Source organism: Sabethes cyaneus, chromosome 1 (genome assembly GCF_943734655.1).
Source record: "Sabethes cyaneus chromosome 1, idSabCyanKW18_F2, whole genome shotgun sequence".
Classification (NCBI taxonomy): Eukaryota; Metazoa; Arthropoda; class Insecta; order Diptera; family Culicidae; genus Sabethes; species Sabethes cyaneus.
Window position 1 is genome coordinate 130,178,434 of NC_071353.1, and position 21,704 is coordinate 130,200,137.

At 39.7% G+C, this 21,704-nt stretch overlaps 1 protein-coding gene across 1 annotated transcript in view; it reads left to right on the forward strand.

The window, feature by feature from the left end:
• LOC128744928 (G-protein coupled receptor moody) overlaps positions 1–21,704 on the forward strand; it is a 141,564-nt gene that overhangs the window by 98,133 nt on the left and 21,727 nt on the right. The window contains exon 5 of the mRNA XM_053842030.1: positions 8,385–8,585. Coding sequence (XP_053698005.1) covers positions 8,385–8,585 — 201 coding nt within the window. The remainder of the gene's footprint in view (positions 1–8,384; positions 8,586–21,704) is intronic.

A 21,704-nucleotide genomic window follows, 5' to 3' on the forward strand; every position in this document is an offset into this window, starting at 1 on the left:
AACGCCCGTTCCCAGTTCGTTGGTACCCAGGCAACCAATAAGCATTTCCAATGCAATTTAAATGCAAGCCATTAAGCATTTAACTTGCCTTAAATGCTACTTAAATGCTATTGTGGCAAAATATGCGGCTACTTTACTGCTAGCCCTCTTATAGTGCTGACAATGCTTAGTTGCAGCTAGTTACCGACAAGAAGAATTTAAATAGAATTGTGGATGCCAATTTACAACAGTTATGCAGTCAAAAGGCTGATAAACAGCAACTTGCAGTATAAAACGCCAGGGATGCTAATAAATGATTGATTTACTGCTTATACTAATGGTTATTGGTTACCTGGGTAGTGCCACCGCTTTGGTAAAACTGGACCCTATCTGCCGCGGATCTTCTAAACCTCCTTATCTTTGCGACAGATTTTCTGCAGCACTACGATGCCGAGCTTGCGGAATTCAAGCTGATCGAGTGCCATTCGGTTGCTACCTATAAAATTCAGCGATCTGATCGTCCAAGTACCGTGTTTACTTCGTCGCGTAGGTCGATACCGAATTTTTCGATCCTTAATTGTCTGAATGTTCGTAGCAATCATTGTGTAGTTTGCCTTACTACGCTACCGCTACGTTGCCAAGTTTCGAGATGGGACTACCATCTTAGCTTTAGTGCCCAAACTTCACGTTCCATGATTCAGCCGCCGTGAGACACTCCTGACTGACCTGAAGTGCAGGTGCTCACAAGGTTGATGATTGAGGACCCGTCATGAGCTGCTCCGATATGAGGACAGACGCTCATGGCTTGCGAGGTACCTCCTCATGCTTACACTCGTATTCCCTGTCTACGGGTGGCAACTAAAAGTAGCCTGTGAAGAAGTACTCCGACCACCAATGCAAGGAGGAAAAAATTCGTCGTTGTGAACATCCTTTCAACACCGAGGGCGTGTCCAATGTATCGCCCGGAACCGTCGTGTGATTTTTCTATTCGACAGCATCATTTGAATCCAGCTCGTTATAACACCGCCGATTCCTTTCTTTTAAGGCGAGCCGTATTGACTAAAGTCAATGGTTTGTTGCCAAAAGCGCCTTCAATATAAAAAAAAATGTATGGTGCCGTTTTTTGGTATTTGCGTAGTTTATTCAATTAGCGCGTCACTAATCAGTGAACTGACAGCTGGAACTTCAACGGGGCATGCCAGTGTAGGCAAGAATAAAATCCAGTGGAGGATGGAGAAGATCAACAGTCACAGACATTGCTAACTGGCTCCCAATACTTGACAGCAAAAACCAGAAACAGTGAAACCAATAAACCATTTCTTGAAGCGATTGGCCCCTAAATTGATAAGCATTTCCTCTAACCAACGCAAATATTTAGAGATATAGCGCCCTACACGCTCTGCAGTTTTCATGAAAAAATTCAAATGAAAAAACTGATGATGAAGAATTGAATTTCCGTGTTATAGCCCTGTTTCCCAACACGGACAACCGTCACACACACCTGGTGTGTGGCTGCTGCTGCAGATTCAAGGAAGAAATTTACGGTGCTTGCTCAGCTGCCTTCTGGACTTGTATAGACTACTGAAATGAGACAAGGGAATCAAAATATCATTGTGTGCAATTTAAAATTGTTTTTTTTTCGGTGAATACGATGAAAAAACTTTCCCTTTTCTTTACGTTTCGGCTTACTGATTTCCTATTCAGCCATCTTCAGAATCTTTATTACAAAAGAAAAACTATATTTTACTCTAGTTTTCACGATTAACACAATTACAATCTTTTGGAATTTATAAACTTTCATCAAACTAATTGTTTCATTTTTACGATTATCGGCTTTCCGACTTTTATCTTTTAGTTTGGCAAATAGTACATCCTTTATTTTGTCGTTTGGTTTGTGTGCTACTGTAACATCACGTTTGCGCAACGGTTTAGCAACTTTTTCGCTCAAGCATGGAATATATGGGAGCGAAATGTATTTTGTTGTTTTTTCTTCGTCCAAATTACTAGTCTATTTTTTAGTATGTGTTTGATTAGATGTTCTGGGTAGTTGTTCTTACGCAATGTATTTACCGCAATAAGAATGCTTTGTTGCTGTTTTCGATTTTCCGGGTCTGTAAGCGTCAAAGCACATAACGCTTGTACATCCCGATTTCGATGCCTTGTTGTTTTAGTGCAGCTAGTGTGTTTATTTCTCCATCACGATGTTAGCTACAAACGGGGAGAGGGGGGAGCATATTGTTAACCCATAAATTAGCATAAAAACATATTGTTGTATTGGGAAAACGAAGCCTCTAGTATCAGTAAGCCGAAACGTAAAGAAAAGGGAAAGTTTTTCATCGTATTCACCGAAAAATATCAATTTTAAATTGCACACATAATTTACCGGTGACTCAAAAATTCAAAAAATATCATTGTTCATACACAGAAATAACCGACAAAAACGAAGAGCATTAAACCAGTTATTCTCTGCCTATACAACAAACATACGTAACGACCAGAATGCAACACGATAACAAAGTAATAGGACAAATGAATGTCCCTTCACACCAGTGAGAAGGACAACTTTCGGTGAGAGTATATTTTGATACACAGTCCAGAGATGGGCAATCCGCTCCTGATCCATTGAAAAGATCCGGATCCATAAAAAGAATGACTGATCCGTGGATCTTTTCTTTTAAGACACGGATCTTTCCCCGTGTGGCTTTTAGTCTGCTGCGAATTTCATTAGGTTTTATTTCGCCACTGACAGTTCTATCTATAATTTCATTTGATGTCTTACCTAGTACCTAGCTCTTCGTTCTCTTCGCTCTATTTCAGGTTTTTGTCATGAAGGTAGACTAATGACGATAAACGATAAAATGAGATCATAGACAATAGGCCGTATGATTAAAAGAGTTACAGCAAACTCTCCCATAAGATTTATACAAAAGTAGTAAAGAAGTAAAGCAAACTGTTTAATTCATACGGCCTAATGGCTTTATTCTTCGTACGCCTTAACAATAATTTCAAATTTGGATTGGAAATGGAAATGTCTCCGTAGCCATAACGCATTTTAACAAAATGAGGTAAAACCCGTTTTAAAGTACAAGTTTGTACGTTTGTAGTTTGTACTAGTTTTTCTTTCTCTCCATGAAGTAACATTGACTCTTTACTCAAATTTTGCCTAAAAAATAGGGAAAAACCCAAATATATATTCAGTGTAACTAAAGATCCGATGAACCGTTCCGAAGGTCCGGATCCTTGACTAAATGAACCGGCTCTGATCCGTTCAGTCTAGTGATCCGTTTTGCCCATCACTTACACACTCGCTCTCATAATCGCGCGTTGTTAGTGCTAAAGGTATACAATAAAATATGTCTTTGTCACAAGTCGGCTGGTTAAAGACAACTCTTTATCAGTAACTTGAACAAAAGGGACAACAGCAAAAACCTTAAGAAAAAGACTAGCTTGCTTTGACCTAAAGTCTGGCGTACAAAAGTTACCAACGTTACCTTGGTAACTACCAAACACTGACGCTGCCGACACAGTGTGACATGTCAATTCTTTCAAAACTATTTGAAAATAGGGGTAAATGGGGCAAAATGGGCTACTTAGCGTAATTTCCGCGCATTGAGACCATCACCAATCGATTTCTCGTGATTTTTTACATAAGAAAATTCACTTTTTACCCCATAAAAAAGCGGGAACAAAAAATTCCGTTTTTTCGGTCGTTTCTGCCCACTGTGCATTGTCGCAACATTATGAAGTAAATATCTTTGTCTCTTGCGCATTCGTGATTTTTGATTCTCATATAAATGACATAAAAATAAAAGCAAAATCATTATCGCCGGCCATTCGCTGCTTCACTTCTGAGCTGTTCAATTCAACTTTCCTCTTCCATCTAAGTTTGGATCCTACCAGTGGTAATCCTACTTAACTATCGTCATTTGGAAATTTATTGAACAAGCTTCACTCTCGATCGAGCTTTTACTCACTAGGGGGAAGTCGTCTATGCTCGGACACTTAAGGTTTATAAAATAAAACACAAAAAGTACCGGCTTTATTGCTTCTATTTACACTTTAATGTAGAGAGAAACAATATTATAAGCAAAAAAATACAAAGCAACAAAATTTGCGCTGCAAGGTTGATTTTGAAAGGAGATGGTATTTTGAGTACACATTAGCTCAAATCGAAAGCTGTCCTCTATGCATTTGTTCCATGCTTTCCGAATATTTTGAACAATCTTTGTTTTTGAGAAATCTTAGTTTCCAGCCATAGAGGCTGTCCGGCCATAGATGACTTCCCCCTATAATACATTGCAAACAGGCGAAATACGCTATCACGTGCTGGCAAATTTGAGTCAAATTTCGTGCAATCGTGCCATGACCGGTACAGCCTCGGCTCAGAAAAACTGAGGAACAAACAAAAGAGAAAATCTTCAGACGGCACGGAATAGAAATAAAGTGCATCTTTGTGGAATGCATTGAATTTTAGTAATGCTAGATCAACCAACATCTATTTATATAAGAGGCTTATGTCTGTCGCTAGAACGAGGGGCGCGACATGTATTTTCGTGGCAATAATCACCCCCATCAAGCAAAGACACAAACCAATCATACCAGATTATATACAAGACGAGCAAAAGTAATGTAGTTGCACCTCATAGAGTTACATAGCATTAGCGTTACATAGCGTACCTCCTATTTACTCTCAATGGATCATTGAAAAAGCTATAAAATTTCACAGATGGCTCCAGCACAGACATGTTCTGCCAAACACTCTCGACGAACGTCTATGACCGACTGTCAAACTGCCTTGCAATCTGATTGGTCTACCTAAAAGACCAGCTCAGATTAACTGTTATAAACCGTCAACAGCAACGGAACGGCAAGAAATTATGACGTGTAATCTGTATCAGCCTTGAAGTTTACTAAATATGGCACGTGGGGCTTTAGTGTCCATCTAGCGGTAAGCATGAGCAAAAGCTACCTACAATGATCCATTAGACGCGAGGTGACGCGCGCGGATTACAGCTATCTATTTATATAATCTATTTATATAAGAGGCTTATGTCTGTACCGAAAACCAGGTCTCTGACGGGACGTCATAAAAGGGTTATCGGTAACTAAAACCAGGTCCCTGACAGGACGTCATGCTTTCGTAGCAATGGGTTGTATTCTCAGTCGACCGCTGGACTGCTCGAATGCTCAACTGGTTGGCTAGACCGCTCGACTAGACTGGTCGATTAGACTGCTCGATTTGATTGCTCGACTGGACTGCTCAACTGAACTGCTCGACTGAACTGTTCGATTCGACTTCTCGACTCAACTGCTTGATTGGACAGATCGACTAGACTGCTTGACTGAACAGCTCGATTTAACTGCTCGAGTGGACTACTCGATTCGACTGCTTGTCACATATGCTTGACTTACTACTCGAGTTGACTGCTCTACTTAACTGCACGATGGAACTGCTCGACTGGACTGTTCGATTCGGCTGCTCGACTGGACTGCTTGACTGGACAGCATGATTTATCTGCTCGACTAGACTGCTCGATTCAACTGTTTGATTCAACTGCTCGACTGGACTACTCGACTCAACTGCTCGAATGAACTGCCCAACTCAACTACTCGATTGGACTATTCGAATCGGCTGCTCGACTCAACTGCTCAACCTGATTGCTCGGTTTGATTACTCGACTCAACTGACAGCTTGATTCTACAGTTCGACTAGACTGCTCGACTTAGCCACTCAACCCCACTGCTTGACTCAACTACTTGACTTAACTGTTTGATTCGACAGCTCGACTTAACTGCTCGATTCAACTGCATGACTGGACTACTTAACTGAACTGCTCGACTCAACTGTTTGACTTAACTGCTCGATTGAACGTCTAGACTCAACTGCTCGACTAGACTGCTCAACTTAACTGCTCAACTCAACTGCTCGACTAGACTACTCGATTCAACTGCTCGACGGAACTACTCGATTCAACTGCTCGACGGGAATACTCGACTTGACTGCTCGATTAAACTGCTTCACTGGACTGCTTGATTAAACTGCTCGATTCAACTGGCCATCTCGACTGCTCAACTCAACTGCTCGGCTGAACTGCTTGACTGAACAGCTAGATTTAACTGCTCTACTCTACTGCTTGATTTAACTGCTCGACTCAACTGCTTGACTTCTGTTTGATTCGACAGCTCGACTTAACTGCTCGATTCAAATGCTCGACTCAACTGCTCCACTGGGCTACTCGACTTAACTGCTCGACTGGACTACACGACTCGACTGTTCGACTCAACTGCTCGAATAAACCGTTCGACTGGACTACTCAACTCAACTGCTCGAATAAACCGTTCGACTGGACTACTCGACTCGACTGCTCGAATGAACCGCTCGACTCAACTGTTCAACTTAACCGCTTGACTAAATCATTCGATTCGACTGCTCGACTCAAGTGCTCGACTAGACTTTTCGATTGAACTGCTTGACTGGACTACTCGACTTAATTGCTCGATTGAACTGCTCGACTGAACTGCTCGATTTAACTGCTCGACTTGACTGCTCGACTCGACCACTCGATTCAACTGCTCGTCCGGACTGCTTGACTGAATACCTTGATTTAACTGCTCGACTAGACTGCTCGATTTGACTGCTCGACTTGACTGTTCGACTCGACTGCTCGGTCGAACTGCTTGACTCAATTGCTTGACTCGCCTGCTCAACTCGATTGCTTGTCGCGATATCATATGGTCGGTGTTAAATCAGACCGAACCAAGTCGCAAAATTTAAAAAAATGAGTTTTAATGATAGCAAACGATCAAGAATTTTCTAAGCAGCATGTTACTCTAATCAGACTACATAAATGTTGCAAACAGCTAGAAGTTTTTATTCAGTTAAATAAAATCCAATACGACCATAAAAACTATTTGTTTCAGTTTCCGGCTATGACTCTTTTAGGTACAACTTCTTAGAGCTATAACTCAAAGAACTCAAAGAACTAATACAAAGATTAAACATCTTCACAAACACTGGCCAATGGAACGTATCCGCAGTCTTCGGAATTCTGAACAGACATATATTTCCGGATCGTAAGATTCGGGCACAACTAGTTTATTAAAATTGCCAATAACAAATTTTTTTGGAAATTGACTTTGAAAAAATTTCCACCTAAAATTTTTAATTGAATCATGAAAGAGATTTTTATTTACACACTGGTAGAAATATTCATTTCTGACATGGCAAATAGCTCACTTACCAAAAATACATGTTATAAATTTATGAATAAGTTATGGTTGATTTAATTTATTAGATTAACTTACCTTGCTGCAATTTAGGTTGGCCTACTTGCAGTATTATAGACTGCAACGTGAATTAAAAGAAAATGAAAAATTAATTAGAACAAACGGAAATTGAAAATTTGTTGACCATAAGAGATGTTGAATGGAAGTTTATTCCCTTTCGAGCGCAACATTTCGGTGGATGTTGGGAGTGTTTGGTGCGTCCGGTAAAAACTGCAATGTAACGAAAAAAAAAATTTCAACGGAATTGGTTTTACCACCATCATTACGAGGGTGCAAATTTTCATTGCGATTTCAAGAACATTTTCTAAAATATATTTAAAGCAATATTATTTCATTAAAGAAGCATTTGGTAGAAGAACTCTTTTTTTGGATTTTCGCGAAAAGAATCCAAGAGAAGCTAATAACAAAACAAAAGCACCCAGTTTTTATTTAATCCCCGCTTAAAGACTGAATTGTTCTGCAAGTGAATTCCTAACTACTACACCTACAAAGTATCGTAGGTCCCAGATATTATGTATCTATAAATCTCGACTGACATATTTGAAACAGTAATTCAATCTATCATTGTTGGTTATATTTTAAGAAACTCTAGCATCAATCTCTTTGGCAAGAAGCCACATCAAAGCACTTGATGATGTACACAAAACTGTAAGTCAACTGCAGTAAATTTCAAGCAGCGAAAGTTGGTTCCTTTACCGCATTTCGTTAGTTCGTCTGGCAAATAAAAACCTGATGCTACCCGGTCGACCACCGGCATTTATTTAAACAAAATCTGAAAGATGAAAAACGTGCCTGGTGTTTTAAATGGCACAATTGCAGCAACAAACGGCGTCAGTTGGAATCGTGCCACCCTGGCTTACAGTTGACTTCGAATTACTTTTCAAAACTCATAAACAACTATAAGTAACAATGCGATACCCTAGCTGCTGCTCCGCTGTTAGATTATTTACAAGGAAAATTGCCAAAATTACAAATTCTATAGTGACATAGCATTTTAAATCCTAGGCAAAATTAATGGGAAATATTGTTTGCTCCCAAAGTAATTTAAATTCCTCAATCAGCGCTAACGCCGACTAACAGACTTGCTTATTGTGTGTTTTCTCTCATCCCTCGTCTAGCCGGGCCAGTCGGGGTAGTTCGAGTGGCGCCGCTGGCGCTGGTGCCGGGGCCGGTTCGGGTGCTAATCTTAGCAGCAACTCGCGAACCTACGACCTGTACGATGCGGAGCTGGATGTGAACCGGGAAAAGCGAACGCAGCGCCACCTGGGAGCGATGGCCTCCGCCCAAGTGCTGTGCGTTTGCCCTTTGATGATTCTGAGGTAAGTGTTTATCGGCGGGAAAAGGGATCGTCATTTTAGCAATTAAATATGCAGGCTTAAGGGTAAGCTCTTAATTGATTTAACGAGGGAAAAAAACCGGACAGTTTAGCGAAGTGCCTTGGTTGAGATTCTGAATAAAACGAATGGATATACATAGCATAAATGGTTACGATGGAAAACGAAGAATAAAACTGAAACAATACTCTGGTAAAATATTGGACAGGAACTGAAAAACGATCTTACACGAATTCCATTCGAACAAACCAAAGCACCCGCAGCAGACCAAAACGAAAATAAATGAAACATTCCACGGATATTCACCTAACCTAACACGTGCTATGAGGAAACCATCCGAAACCAAACCTGGCTTTCGTTAGACCGGCACGGATGTATAGCTGGACCGAAATTATATTTGTATCGAAGAGATTCACCGTGTCGCGGTGGGAATTTATTTAAACGAACACCAATCGAGGAATGCTTTCAGTGGAGCAATGAATTGCTGTCGAATTTCTCAAGTAAATTAAATAAAGGCTAAGCTGGTGACGTGTAAATATAAATTGCTTCACGATTGAAAATTACAACTGACTGAAGCCGTAGGCTTTCCTCGTTCAGCATTAAATGGCTGATCTATCAAAATGAACGACAACGAAATTAGTAAGGATAATGTAGAGGTTTCTAATCAAACCGTCGTCGACGCACAGCACAGCACAGCACGAAAAAAGATGAAAGGGAAATTGAAACATTCAATTTGAACCCCTTTTTGCCGTCGGGCCATTAAACAGCATTGATGAATTTGATCTGACAGTTTATAGGTATATGGCGAAATTGTTTCCTCTGGAAATTGGATTTCATTTTAGATAGGTATATAGAATAGACCCCCGTTTTGCTAACAGTTTCCGACACATGACGCCATATTTCGGCGGAAAACGAGCTGCTGCTAACGGTTCCGATCGGTTCGGCTGGCACGAAACGTGCGGTTCGTTTCCTTTTTCACCTACACGCGCTCTGACAAATAGAATAACCCTAAACAGTTGAAACCCTCATTCTTATGCAACATTATTCTAGGCAGATTGCGGTTGAGAGATATTTTTATTGTCTATAAAATAAAATGAATCGAACAGAAAGGTCTTAGATCGCTTTTCTTATGCTAAACTAATGGAACTTCAAGAGCCCACTCATTTGGATATTCAATATTATTTGTCAATAATGGTTTAACTCAAGGGCAAAGAAAGATTCATCGTTTCCACATATTCGCAAAAAAGGGGACGCATGGTTATTTGTATAAAATGCGGCGAATGTCAGTCAAATGGAACTAAATTTTGAATCGATGCCTGACTTCAATGTGTAGAAAGATTGAACATCATGCTGAGCACCTACAATGATTGACGAATGTCGAAATTTAATAGCTTCAAATCTGATCCGTCAAGCAATCGTTCCCATTTTAACGTATTAACTGGAATTCGAACAAAATTTATTTCAATAAATCAGCAGGACATATTTTTGACATGTTATTTTTGTTCAACGTGCTGTTTCAGCTTCCAACAATATTCAGGGAATAATTCAGTTCAATTTTCCAATTGACACGGTTAAATAGTCGAATAAATTCCACTCACCGTTCGCGGTAACATCACAGGTAATATTACGGCGCAGGAGATTCACGTAATAATCGCCAACGTAAACAGCGGACATTGGATCATCCCCTTTGTGGGGCGATTTAAATCCATTTTATCACTAACGACCGATTGAGAGAGCCGACCGAAAGAGCCGGCGGTATTTTATTAAATGGCACACCGTAATTAGTTCGATCATCAATCATTCAAAAACTTTTCGGAACTTAAAAGAGTTAAGCCAGTTAAGCAGCTTTCACCCCCGCGTCCGGCCCGTTCAAAAGTCAAACTTCCAATCAACTTTCCAGCGAGTGTGTAAACAATCAAACGACCGACAGGCCGGTCGGCTGTCGAGCGATTTATCGCACCGAAACACGCCGCCTCCTGGGAAAAGTTGGGCAGATTAATTAATTATAAAGCTGGTAACCTCTGTCCTGTGTAAATTTTAAATGTGTCACCCATTTCCGGGGATGGCGGCAGGGCGCAGTTTATCAGCAATGTGTTGTTCAACTCAGTAAGATTAATCAACTTTAATGATCAAAACAACCTCAATGAATGAAAATCAATATTTCTCTTGGTACCGTTGTAGAGTACATAGCTTATGTATTTTGAAACATTTAAAGCTGCTTTATTGCCAAATTCATAGATCGTTCATTAAAGAGCTCAAGATCCGAACAAGAAGCTGTCCAGAGGATAGTAAGGTAGAAGACGAAAAACACCTTTAAAAAACTAGTGCAAACAATCTGGGTCAGCTGCACACTTATGGGAAGGAGTGGATCATAGAAGGAACCTGACGAAAGTTTGAGGATCGTAGAGAAGCAGAAGTCGCGAAAGAATAGGGGAAAATCAAAGGATCCAAGAGCGAAGTCCGTCAGCGGAATGCGTCACTGTAAGAGGAGTTAAATACTCTTATAAACGAGACAAGTTAACCGGTGAAGGGTAGCTTGACTCCTTTGCTTCATCTCATTATACCTGAGCCTAGAATGTTTACAAAAGACGTGGATGAACAGTTACCCATCCTACTGATCAGTCTTTAAACTGGTTTGAACACTTCGAAGAACTTCTACAAGCTTCAACGATAAGTCATCTTCTAACATCTTGCCAGCTCCAAGGTCCTATCTCTGCGTTAACTGTGAGGCTAAATATCTCTGATACAGAATATCGCTTATCCCAATATCAGAACATGTCTCGCGCGATACACCATCTCGGCAGAGTTACATTGTGCTACCGTCGCGACAAACGGTATGAACCGTTCGTTACATCATCGTGTCGGCAATCATCGGTATCGTGCATCGTCTAGATTCCGACCGCGTTGAACGACGTGAATGCTGATCACAGACGGTCGTCTGCAGTTGGTTAACAAACAAGACTTGGCCGTTTTTTTGTGGATATAATTCATGCTTTGTTCGTCTAGCGTTTTATTGTCTGCATTATAGAACCGCCCAAGAAATCCTGCAGTTTGGAAACGTGAGTGAAATTTTTTTTTTTCTTGACGGTAGTTTGGTGATAAAACTGAACAACAAAAGAAAAAAAATTATTTTGTTGTTTTGTCGCCAGTGAGTGTTTACCTTGTTTCGGACCTCATCAGGTGGACTGCAGATGTAACAAATGAGATTTTGTGTAAGATATTATAAATATTGCAGGTATAGAGGATAATAGCGCATAATATATTCACATTATAATTTGGGTGCTTTTGCCCTCATTCGTTGAGTATTTGGAGCATTTTATGATTTATTATGCCAGAAAAGATAAGAACTTGAACTTGAATGAGTAAACTTTAACCAGCTATTTTATCCAAATATCAATACATTGAGCTGGTCTTGTGATAAATAAAACCTCGACCGAATATGAGTGAAATATTTCGGTACGTTTATTGTGTAATTAAATATATGGTTCGGTACGACCATAGATAAATTATATGATTCGGTACGATCATTGTTGAGTAAAGTATATGGTTCGGTACAATAACCGATAAATTGAATGATTCAATATGATCATTAATGAATAAAATGTAGGGTTCGGCACAACCATAGATTATTCAAACGGTTCGGTATGATCGTTTATAACTAAAATGGTTCGGTACGTTTATTATTAAATGAAATCTATAGTTCGGTATGACCATTTATAAGTAAAATGATTCAGTGCCATAATTATTTAATAAAGTACGTGGTTCGGCAGAGCCATTTCTAGCTGAAATAATTCGGTACGTTTATTGTTAAATGAACTATATGCTTCGGTACGACCATAGATAAATTATATGATTCGATACAATTATTGTTAAATGAAGTGTACCTTTCGGTATGACCGTAGATTATTGAAACGGTTCGGTATGACCGTTGGTAAGTGAATTGATTCGGTGCGATTATTATTGAATGAAGTGTACTGTTCGATGCGACCATAGTTAAATGAAAAAGTATGGATCGGTATGGACATTATATTATCATTATTTACATTATTATTTCAATTAATTAGAATTGTCTAAAAATTACGCTTGATCACTTCTCTGGAGAAATTGAAGTCAAAACCTCCTGCACCCTATTAAATAACCGTAGAAGCCCAACCAACGATACCATCGTACATGCCGTGATTCGTCCACCGTGCGGAAAGTTGTAGCAATCCTTGCCATCTCAGAGTTCTTGGTTATACCAGTAGCCGAATATTGTTCAGTAGGGGAAGGGCGGTAAAGACGGACACTGCGGGAAAGACGGACACTTGTCATATTTCATAAACAATAATTTTTTGAAGCAAATCAATGATGGGAAATGTTTCTATAGACTGAATTAACACTTTTGAATTAAACTGCTGATTTTTAGCAGCGCAGCTGTTAAATTTATAAGCAAAACAAAGAAAAAATACGTATATACGCTAACCGATGTAATTTTGTGTGTGAAGAAAATAGCTAGTATATCATTAAAAAATAACATAATCGTGCTAAACAGACGACATTCCGTTAGTTTGATCCTTCACTGAATATTCATTGGAAACCTGGTAAATTTTTGAATATTCAGTAAAAAGTTATTGAAGTTTGAAAAAATGGTATCCAAGTCGGGAAAGACGGACACCCAAAGGTAGGGAAAGGCGGACACACAGATTTTTAACCCATTTTGCCCAACTACTATTTAACATTGCAAATACTTAAATATTTTGAATGTAAAAGTAATCAGAAGTCATATAGCAGTTGGAATAGGCCAACTTTTAGAAACGATTAATTCGTCACCAATTAAAATATTGAAGCGAACCATTTTATTTTCTCGCTCAAAGGGGGGATCGGGAAGGGGGTTTTCCCAAACCAATTCTTTCCTAAATACATGATGAAATATGTTAATCTTTCTTAATACTGATAATTCGACGACGCATGACACCTTTTTGCGAGTGTCCGTCTTTCCCATATCAAGTGTCCGTCTTTCCCGCCCTTGCGCAGAAACTCTGATTTATACAAGATGTTTATAATATTAAAAAAAACATAAATTTTGGAAGAAATTTTCCAGCGCACGTTGTAACTTTATTAGACAGAGACTTAAAGGTTCAGTTTGTGCGAAAATTGCGATCAATACAGTTATATTTGAGTACATATTGAGTGTTTACCTTAAGGTGTCCGTCTTTACTGCCCTTCCCCTAATGCTGGGCACTCTGTTCTAGCTCTTAGTACATCAAACGCGAGAAAAGCACGGGCAACATTGCGTCGGACAACTATTGTATCCAAAATGATTAGTTGACGACGACTTTCATTGGAGAGTAACCGGAATGGTGCACTCCATGGAAGGCGTCGAAAAGCAAAGGGCACAAACCTGCGCTGTACAGCCGAATCGTATCGTATCGAATCAATTCCAATTTGGTAATGTGGATTCCAAATTTGACAGCAAAACCGAGAGTTTCAGCTGTTTCAGCTTGGTCAGGAAGAGCCATCTTCAGCATTCAATTGGGTTCGATTGGGAGATATCAATTGAATGTATCACAAAGTCGGCTTTTATCCCCAAATAAATATAATAAAAGGCAAATCCGTCAATACTATCCAGGCTATCCATAAAGTACGTCACGCTTATAGAGGGGAGGAAGGGTTGACCAAATCGTGACGATTTGTAACGTACGGGGAAGGGGGCGTATGAAGTTGTGTGACGTCACATGGAAAAATTAATAATTAGCTTTCATTTTAAGATACAAATTACAATTTAGGTTTCATTTTAAAATACAACTTTTAAAGGCTTCTGTAAAATAAACGTACTGATGCATTGTAACACAAATAGTTGAATCATTTATTCTTCTAGTCGATAGCTCAAAAGCTCCTTGAACGACAGAGTTTGTGCTACTTGCGGTTTATATTTCGCATCTCAGGTAATGTTGAATGATCGCAGAAAATACACAAAATGACAAAATCCGCCAGAAAAGTTCTTCCAGGACATGTTGCTACAAGACGTCAGCAGGAAGTCCTCATTCTTGTAACTGGATTAAACGTAGTTGAGTGGATGGATGAAAATGACGTGGATATTAATCGACGACACATCAACTACTGAAGCGTATCGTAATCGGAGATCATCTTCACAATCCGTGGATCGATGACGTATTAGCTCGAAAATTTTCATTATTTTAATTGTTGAAGCTGATTTTGGTCATTTGATAAAGTGATTGAATTGAATTGATAACTTGAAATAAAATGTTGGAATATATAATAATTTTTTTTTTGTGAAGAGGGGGGGGGTCTCCGTAACGTGACGTACCTTTTCAGAGGGGGGTCATGAAAGTGTGACAAAATGTGACAAGGGTGGGAAGGGCCTTGATTTTGGTCAAAATTTGCGTGACGTACCAAACGGATGTCGCCTAAGTTAGACATCTTTTCTATCCCTCTGCTACTAGAGACCGATGAATCCTTTGCATCATCCACAAACGTCACAGGAAAGAATTGTTTGTGATAAGGTAAGGCGCCAGCTCCTGACTATGATAGCAAAGTCATCTGCAAAGCTTAGGAGTTGGCTACCTTTGACGCAAATCGAGCCTCTCGTTCGCTGCCCGCTCGTCGGGTCACCTCCTCAAGAGCATGCAGGATAAGCTGCCATCTTCTCCCAATCTTCACCGCGTGTCCAAGGGACTCGAGAGTGTTCTGGCGAAATTCAACGATCTACAGTTTCGAGTACCGAATTTCCCTAGTTCTATGCCGAAAACTCAGATCCGTTTTAGTTTGATTTAGATAGGTTGTCTTACTTCGACCACGCTTCCGAGTCCGTGATAGGGCTGCCATCTCTGCTCTAATCTTAATTCAGCCGCCCGCTGCGGATCAGACGCTGTTGGAAGCCGCTCGTTACATAGAGTACGACCGCTCACTTGGTTGAGAAATCGTCAAGTCATCAAGAGCCGCCCCTGAGATGGAAACAGACGCTCAAGGTTGGCTAAGCTATTCCTCGTTGGTACACTCAGCGTTCCCGAGAGTGCCTCCTTCCCTGTCGACAGGCTTGTCCTGCGCTCAGTGAACTTGTTTTGCTTTTATAACTGTAACACCTCAGCCTAGCCTGTAAATTCGAAAATATCGTATATGGGACATTTATAGAGTAAATTATTATCCATAATATTGCTGAACTAAGTATTGCTCTATCTTTAGCATTTACGGCGCACTCCTAGTTCACACTGGAAGCGCACCTTGTTGCACCAGCCAGTGTAAACGGGGCAGACCCCCCCCCCTCCCTATCTATTCCCAGTCTATTTGTTTACCTAAGTCTACTGACCTCTAGTTAGTTTTCCCTAGTCCTCGCATCGATTTTACTTTTGTTAGATACAAAGCGGCGAAGCCGCTTTTTGCTGCTTTCTAACTGAATAAGCGGCGGTTCTCCGCCAAATAGTACTTTCGGCAAAAATTTTTTCCACAAAATAGGACTGCAAAAATGTTTTCCGCGAAATGATACTTTCCTCAAAAATGTTTTCCACGAAATGATACTTTCCGCGAAAATGTTTTCCGCGAAATGGTTTTCCGGAAAACAGTATATTCCGCGTTATGGTCATCCGTGAATTAGTTTTCCGGGAAATAGTATTCGGCGAAATGTTATACAATCCTATCAGTGGGATTTATTTTATACCTGCGAAGGATGCAAAAGACCGATGCACAGTGGGACCATCCCGAAAAAAGATGGTCAAAAGTATTTTCTAACCTTTCCAGACGTTTTTGAGCTTAGGTGTCTTCGGAGAAGTTACTCAAAATACTAAAGATGTAAAACTTTTCATTTTTCTTATAATTCGATATTAAGGGGATATCACACTTGAAAAAATTAGCTTTTTGTAGGAACTAGATGTAGGAACTTCAAACATATTCAAATAATAAAACGCTAATAATATACTACAACCTGCAAATAAATATGTAATTCATAACTCAAATAACCAAAATAATTAGTGAAAAATCTAATTTGGCCGAGCAGACCCGGCCGAGATTTTTTGGCATACTTCTGCTATATTTTATAGCTGTTCAAGCGGTGTTAACTATAGCTACCAGTGAGTACCAATAAACGAAAAAAGTTACTTGTAAAAATGATAAATTTTTTGCCTGAAATCAGTTTATAAAGTAACCTACGATATTTATATCTTCTAAAAAGTTCTGTATTTCGATTATATCAACAAGTTTGTAGAATGTGTCAAACCAGCCAGATAAGGTGTTGTGCGCAAACAGGTTAATAAACTGATTTTAAAGGGTCACAACAGAAATCCAATTATATCTCGCAAACTATACGATATAGTGAAAAAAATAGTTTCTGATCAAGTAAGACGTTTTCACTCTAAGGTTTCCTCACAGCATTCAGCACTGCTGATTCAGTAGTCATTCTCCATTGTTTACCTTCGTGGAGCAATAATGAATTATCCAATATTAACAAGGATTATTTTTCCTACAACAACGCCAGCCGGTTGTGTTTCCAGCACAGTAAAATCATCAATACGAACGTTTTTGCTCGATTTCTATCTGCCAATTACAAATCAGTGAGAATGCTGTGGTTTTTGCCAGGTTTACATGCACGCAAGTCAATCATAGTCCGACATCAGCGTTCAAGGATTAGCAGAAGCCTTCACTCAGAGCTGAAAGGATCGGCTTTCATCGTTCACCTGCAGAGTTGAGGTGAATAACGTCAGTGTGAAACGAATATAGTCGATATAGTACAATACCAAACTATCGCATCATCCATTTAATTGGCTTAATTTCAAAATTTGTATAAAGCTACTACGCTGGTATTGAATTATGCTTTTAAATAAATTAAATTCTAGCAGAATTGGAGGCATTCTTCAATTGGAGGCATTGCATTAGGCATTGGAGATGTTTATTCAAAGAAGCTTTGCGAAATTACTACTCTCCCTGCTGTTTTACAACTTTTCGAGATAATTGTGAGTGGTATAATATTTATCCACACCTAGAACTGTACAAGACTAGATATATTTGAAAATCTATTTTTATGTCTTTTGATGTAATAATTAATAAATTTGATTATAGTATGGTCTACTGTACGGTAAAGTTACATTTCAGATCTTAATATAAAGCAATTTTGAATATATCCAGTTAGGGTGTTCAGCAAGCTGACAAGCTATGAGGCATTTCTCTATTTAAAAAGAAATCTAAATATAGTAGATAGCTGTGCCTAAACTGCCTGATGCATAGAAATAAGTAAATGAATTTAATGATATCGCGCTGAAAAATTCTATTAATAAATTAATGATGAATTTTTCTCACGTACTATTTTGTCCGAATATAATACAAATCTCTAATTAAAATGGCTCAGTTTTTCTATCGTTGAATTATATAAATTTCCCAAGTATTCCAGCAGAATGAGTACAAAAAAGCACTGCACAACTTAAGCCTGTGAAATTGGCGGACAGCATGAAAACGAACGAGCAATATCCATGAAAGAAAGAAAAAACATTCAAAAGCTTCGTCACAAATAAGCACACTAATTGTGTATTCAGAATCTGTTTCATCATAAAATGAAAGCACCATGCATATCTTTATCCGCAATTTCTGTCTTGCTTGCTCTACCGGGGCAGGGGAGCCTTTCTCCGATTCCTGTCACCACATTAAAACGATAGCGGGAAAACACACTGCTGACTGGCAAAGTAGCCATCAGCAGGGGCAAAAATGGTCGACCGCGGCGATTGAGGTGGCATTTTAAATTGAATAAACGCGCTCGCGAGCGCACCCACAATATTATTAATACCCATCAGTTGTCAGTTGTCAGTTGCATCGAACACCGACGATGGTGGCGGCGACGGCGACGTGGACGCCGACGACGTTGGAAGCTTTCATCCAGTCAGCCAGCCAGTATTGCAAATGGCCAGCTGCATGCATGAAGTAGCAGCACTAGATATCTGTTCGCGACTTTGTGCTACCGTCACCCCCCCGGGGTAGTGCAGAAAAAAGCGCCAACAGCTTCATCTGGACTCAACACACACTTTTCACACTTCAGAAAATGTTATGCATGTGCTGGGAAATAATTTTTCTTTGCGGTTTTGATGCAGGAGCTACGTTCTCTATTCATAAGTTTTGTCGGCTATCAGTTTTCAAATATATCAAAAATATCAAAAATGTTTAAAAAAAAGCTTTAAAAGTTCCATATCAATTTTGAGCAAAATTGAAATAACAATTTTTTGGGTGCATCACGGCCTCCTTTGTACCATTTGAGTGATGGCAACAGCAGCATTTCAACGATGTTTATCCGCTTCCAGGGTAGTCGCGTCGAGTCGCGACGCGATCCTGTCTGCTTATCAATTCGAAACAGGTCACTTGAGCGCACACTGAGCACACAACGGTACGGGATTGTTGGGATTGGCCAAAATTTTCCACAGCACAAAATGGCTATGACAATGGTCAATTTAAGTCGAGAAAAAAACGCGAGACTGAGGGTTTCATTTGAATTGAACATGTTACTGAAAAAAAAAGTTTGACCCCTAGTTAGTATCGTACTATGCATTCAGTAACTGAGGAGGATTTTCCTTTCACAGCGATGTTGATCGCTGTCTGCTAGACTGAACAGGATGAATTCTGTTGGAACGGCGAGGAAGTAAAAGCAGAAGTGCATATTATGATGGAATCTATTCGCCTGATGCGGAAAAATTGAATCACATTTTCCATAAAAAAATATAACCGCTTTAGCTGATGAAAAAGGGATTTCCCGATATCGTTAATAACGCAATAATTTTAAGTGTTCTCCACGATCAGCATTTCTCACAAAACCAGAGACCGTCATTTTTGTATGGTAAACTTGAATTATTGTTATTTTATATTGGGCATCAGAGACTTTAAAAATAATGTACTCTTAGATTCATCCACCATCATAATATTTGGCAAACTAGCGTGCCCGGACATAAACGAAACCTGGGGCACCTCTCAGAAGAATGTTATGACCTGAAAATTCCAGTAATCGTAGGATGGCGAAATTATTATTGCTTATCACAAAAATACCGACCGATAAGACAATTCGGGACTTTCGAATGCAATTGAGATTGGGTTGGAAATTATAACCCAGCTAGCATTTATATATATATACTAGCTGACCCAACAAACTTCGTATTGCCAAAAATGAAACTGTACTGTACATAAATCCTGGGTGCTACTCCCTGCAGTGGCCAGCTCTTCCGACGGCAGGTCGCTGACAACACTCGTGGCCTGCGGCCGTCTCGCCCTGAATCATCTAGTGTTACTGTAGGTAGTTTCTGGTGGTCTTGTTATTGATTAATGTTTTATGGAAAAGTGTAAAATTTCTCGAATTCGATTAGTTTTAAGTTACGCAAAAATTTCTGTTTCATTTGTATGAAGCCCGCCTCCACTACCACAGGAGTGGGGGGTCTCAAACCTTCATAAAGTAAATTCATGCCTTTAAAACTCCCCACATGCCAAATACGATTCCATTTGCTTGATTAGTTCTCGAGTTATGCAGAAATTTGTGTTTCATTTATAAGGGAGCCCCCCTCTTAGAGGAGGGAGAGGTCTCAGTACACCATAGGAAAAAAATTTGGCTCCAAAAACCCCCACGTGCCAAATTTGGTTCCATTTGCTTGATTATTTCTAGAGTTATGAAGAAATTTGTATTTCATTTGTATGGCAGCCCTCCCCCCCCTCCTAAAAAAAGAAGGGGTCCGAATTCATCATAGAAAAAATTCTTGACTCCAGAAGCCCTCACATGCCAGCTTTGGTTCCATTTGCTTGATTATTTGCATGAGAGCCTCCCTTCCTAAAAAAAGAGGGGTCCGAATTCATCATAAAAAAAAATTCTTGCCTCCTGAAAACTCTCAATTTGCATGTAGGGGTTTTTGGGGCCGAGGAAGGTTTTTTTGATGGTTAGAGACCCCTCCCCCACTAAGAGGCGGGGCTCCCACACAAATTTCTGTCTGCCTGCCCGTCTGTTCCTTATAGAATCGAAAACTACTGAACTGGTTTTGCGGAATACCAATTCTCGGTTGACCATAACGCGGAACATAGAGTTTCGCAGAATACCATTTCGCGAAAAACCTTACGCGGGATGTACCATTTCACGGAAAATCTTTTCGTAGAAAGTACCATTGCGGGGTAACTCAAGGAAAGTAATAGATTTCAGTAGATCTAGGAAAATATATAAACCTAGATAGAGGTGATCTCTACGGGGGGCTGTCTCCCCGTAGTGGCCGGCGAATCCGACGGCAGGTCGCCGGCAAAACTCGCGGCCTGTTGCCGTCTCGCGCTGAATTATCTAATGTTACTATTGATAATTTTTGGTGGTCTTGTTATTGATTAATGTTTTATAAAAAAGTCTAAAATTTCTAGAGCTCGATTAATTTTTGAGTTACGCAAAAATGTCTGTTTTATTTGTATGATAGTCCTTATCCCCCTACCACATCATTAAAAAAAAATCCTGCCAACAAAACCCCCCACTTGCCAAATTTGGTTCCATTTGCTTGATTACTTTTCGAGTTATGAGAAAATTTGTATTTCATTTGTATGGGAGCCCCCCCTCCTAAAGTAGGGAGAGGTTTCCATTCACCATAGAAAAAATTCTTGTCTCCAAAAACACCCACATGTCAAATTTTGTTCCATTTGCTTGATTAGTTCTCGAGTTATGAGGAAATTTGTACTTCATTTGTATGGGAGCCCCCCCTCCTAAAAAGGTAAGGGGTCCTAATTCATCATAGAAAAAATTCATGCCTCCAAAAACACCCACATGCTAAATTTGATTCCATTTGCTTGATTAGTTCTCGAGTTATAAGGAAATTTGTATTTCATTTGTATGGGAGCCCCCTCTTCTAAAAAGGTAAGGGGTCTCAATTCATCATAGAAAAAAATCTTGTCTCCAAAAACACCCACATGTAAAATTTTTTTCCATTTGCTCGATTAATTCTCGAGTTATGCAGAAATTTGTGTTTCATTTGTATGGGAGCCCCCTCTTAGTGGGAGGAGGGGTCTCAAACCATCATAAAAACCTTCCCTGGCCCCAAAAACCCTTATATGCAAATTTTCACGCAGATCGGCTCAGTAGTTTTCGATTCTATAAGGAACATGCGGGTAGACAGACAGAAATCCATT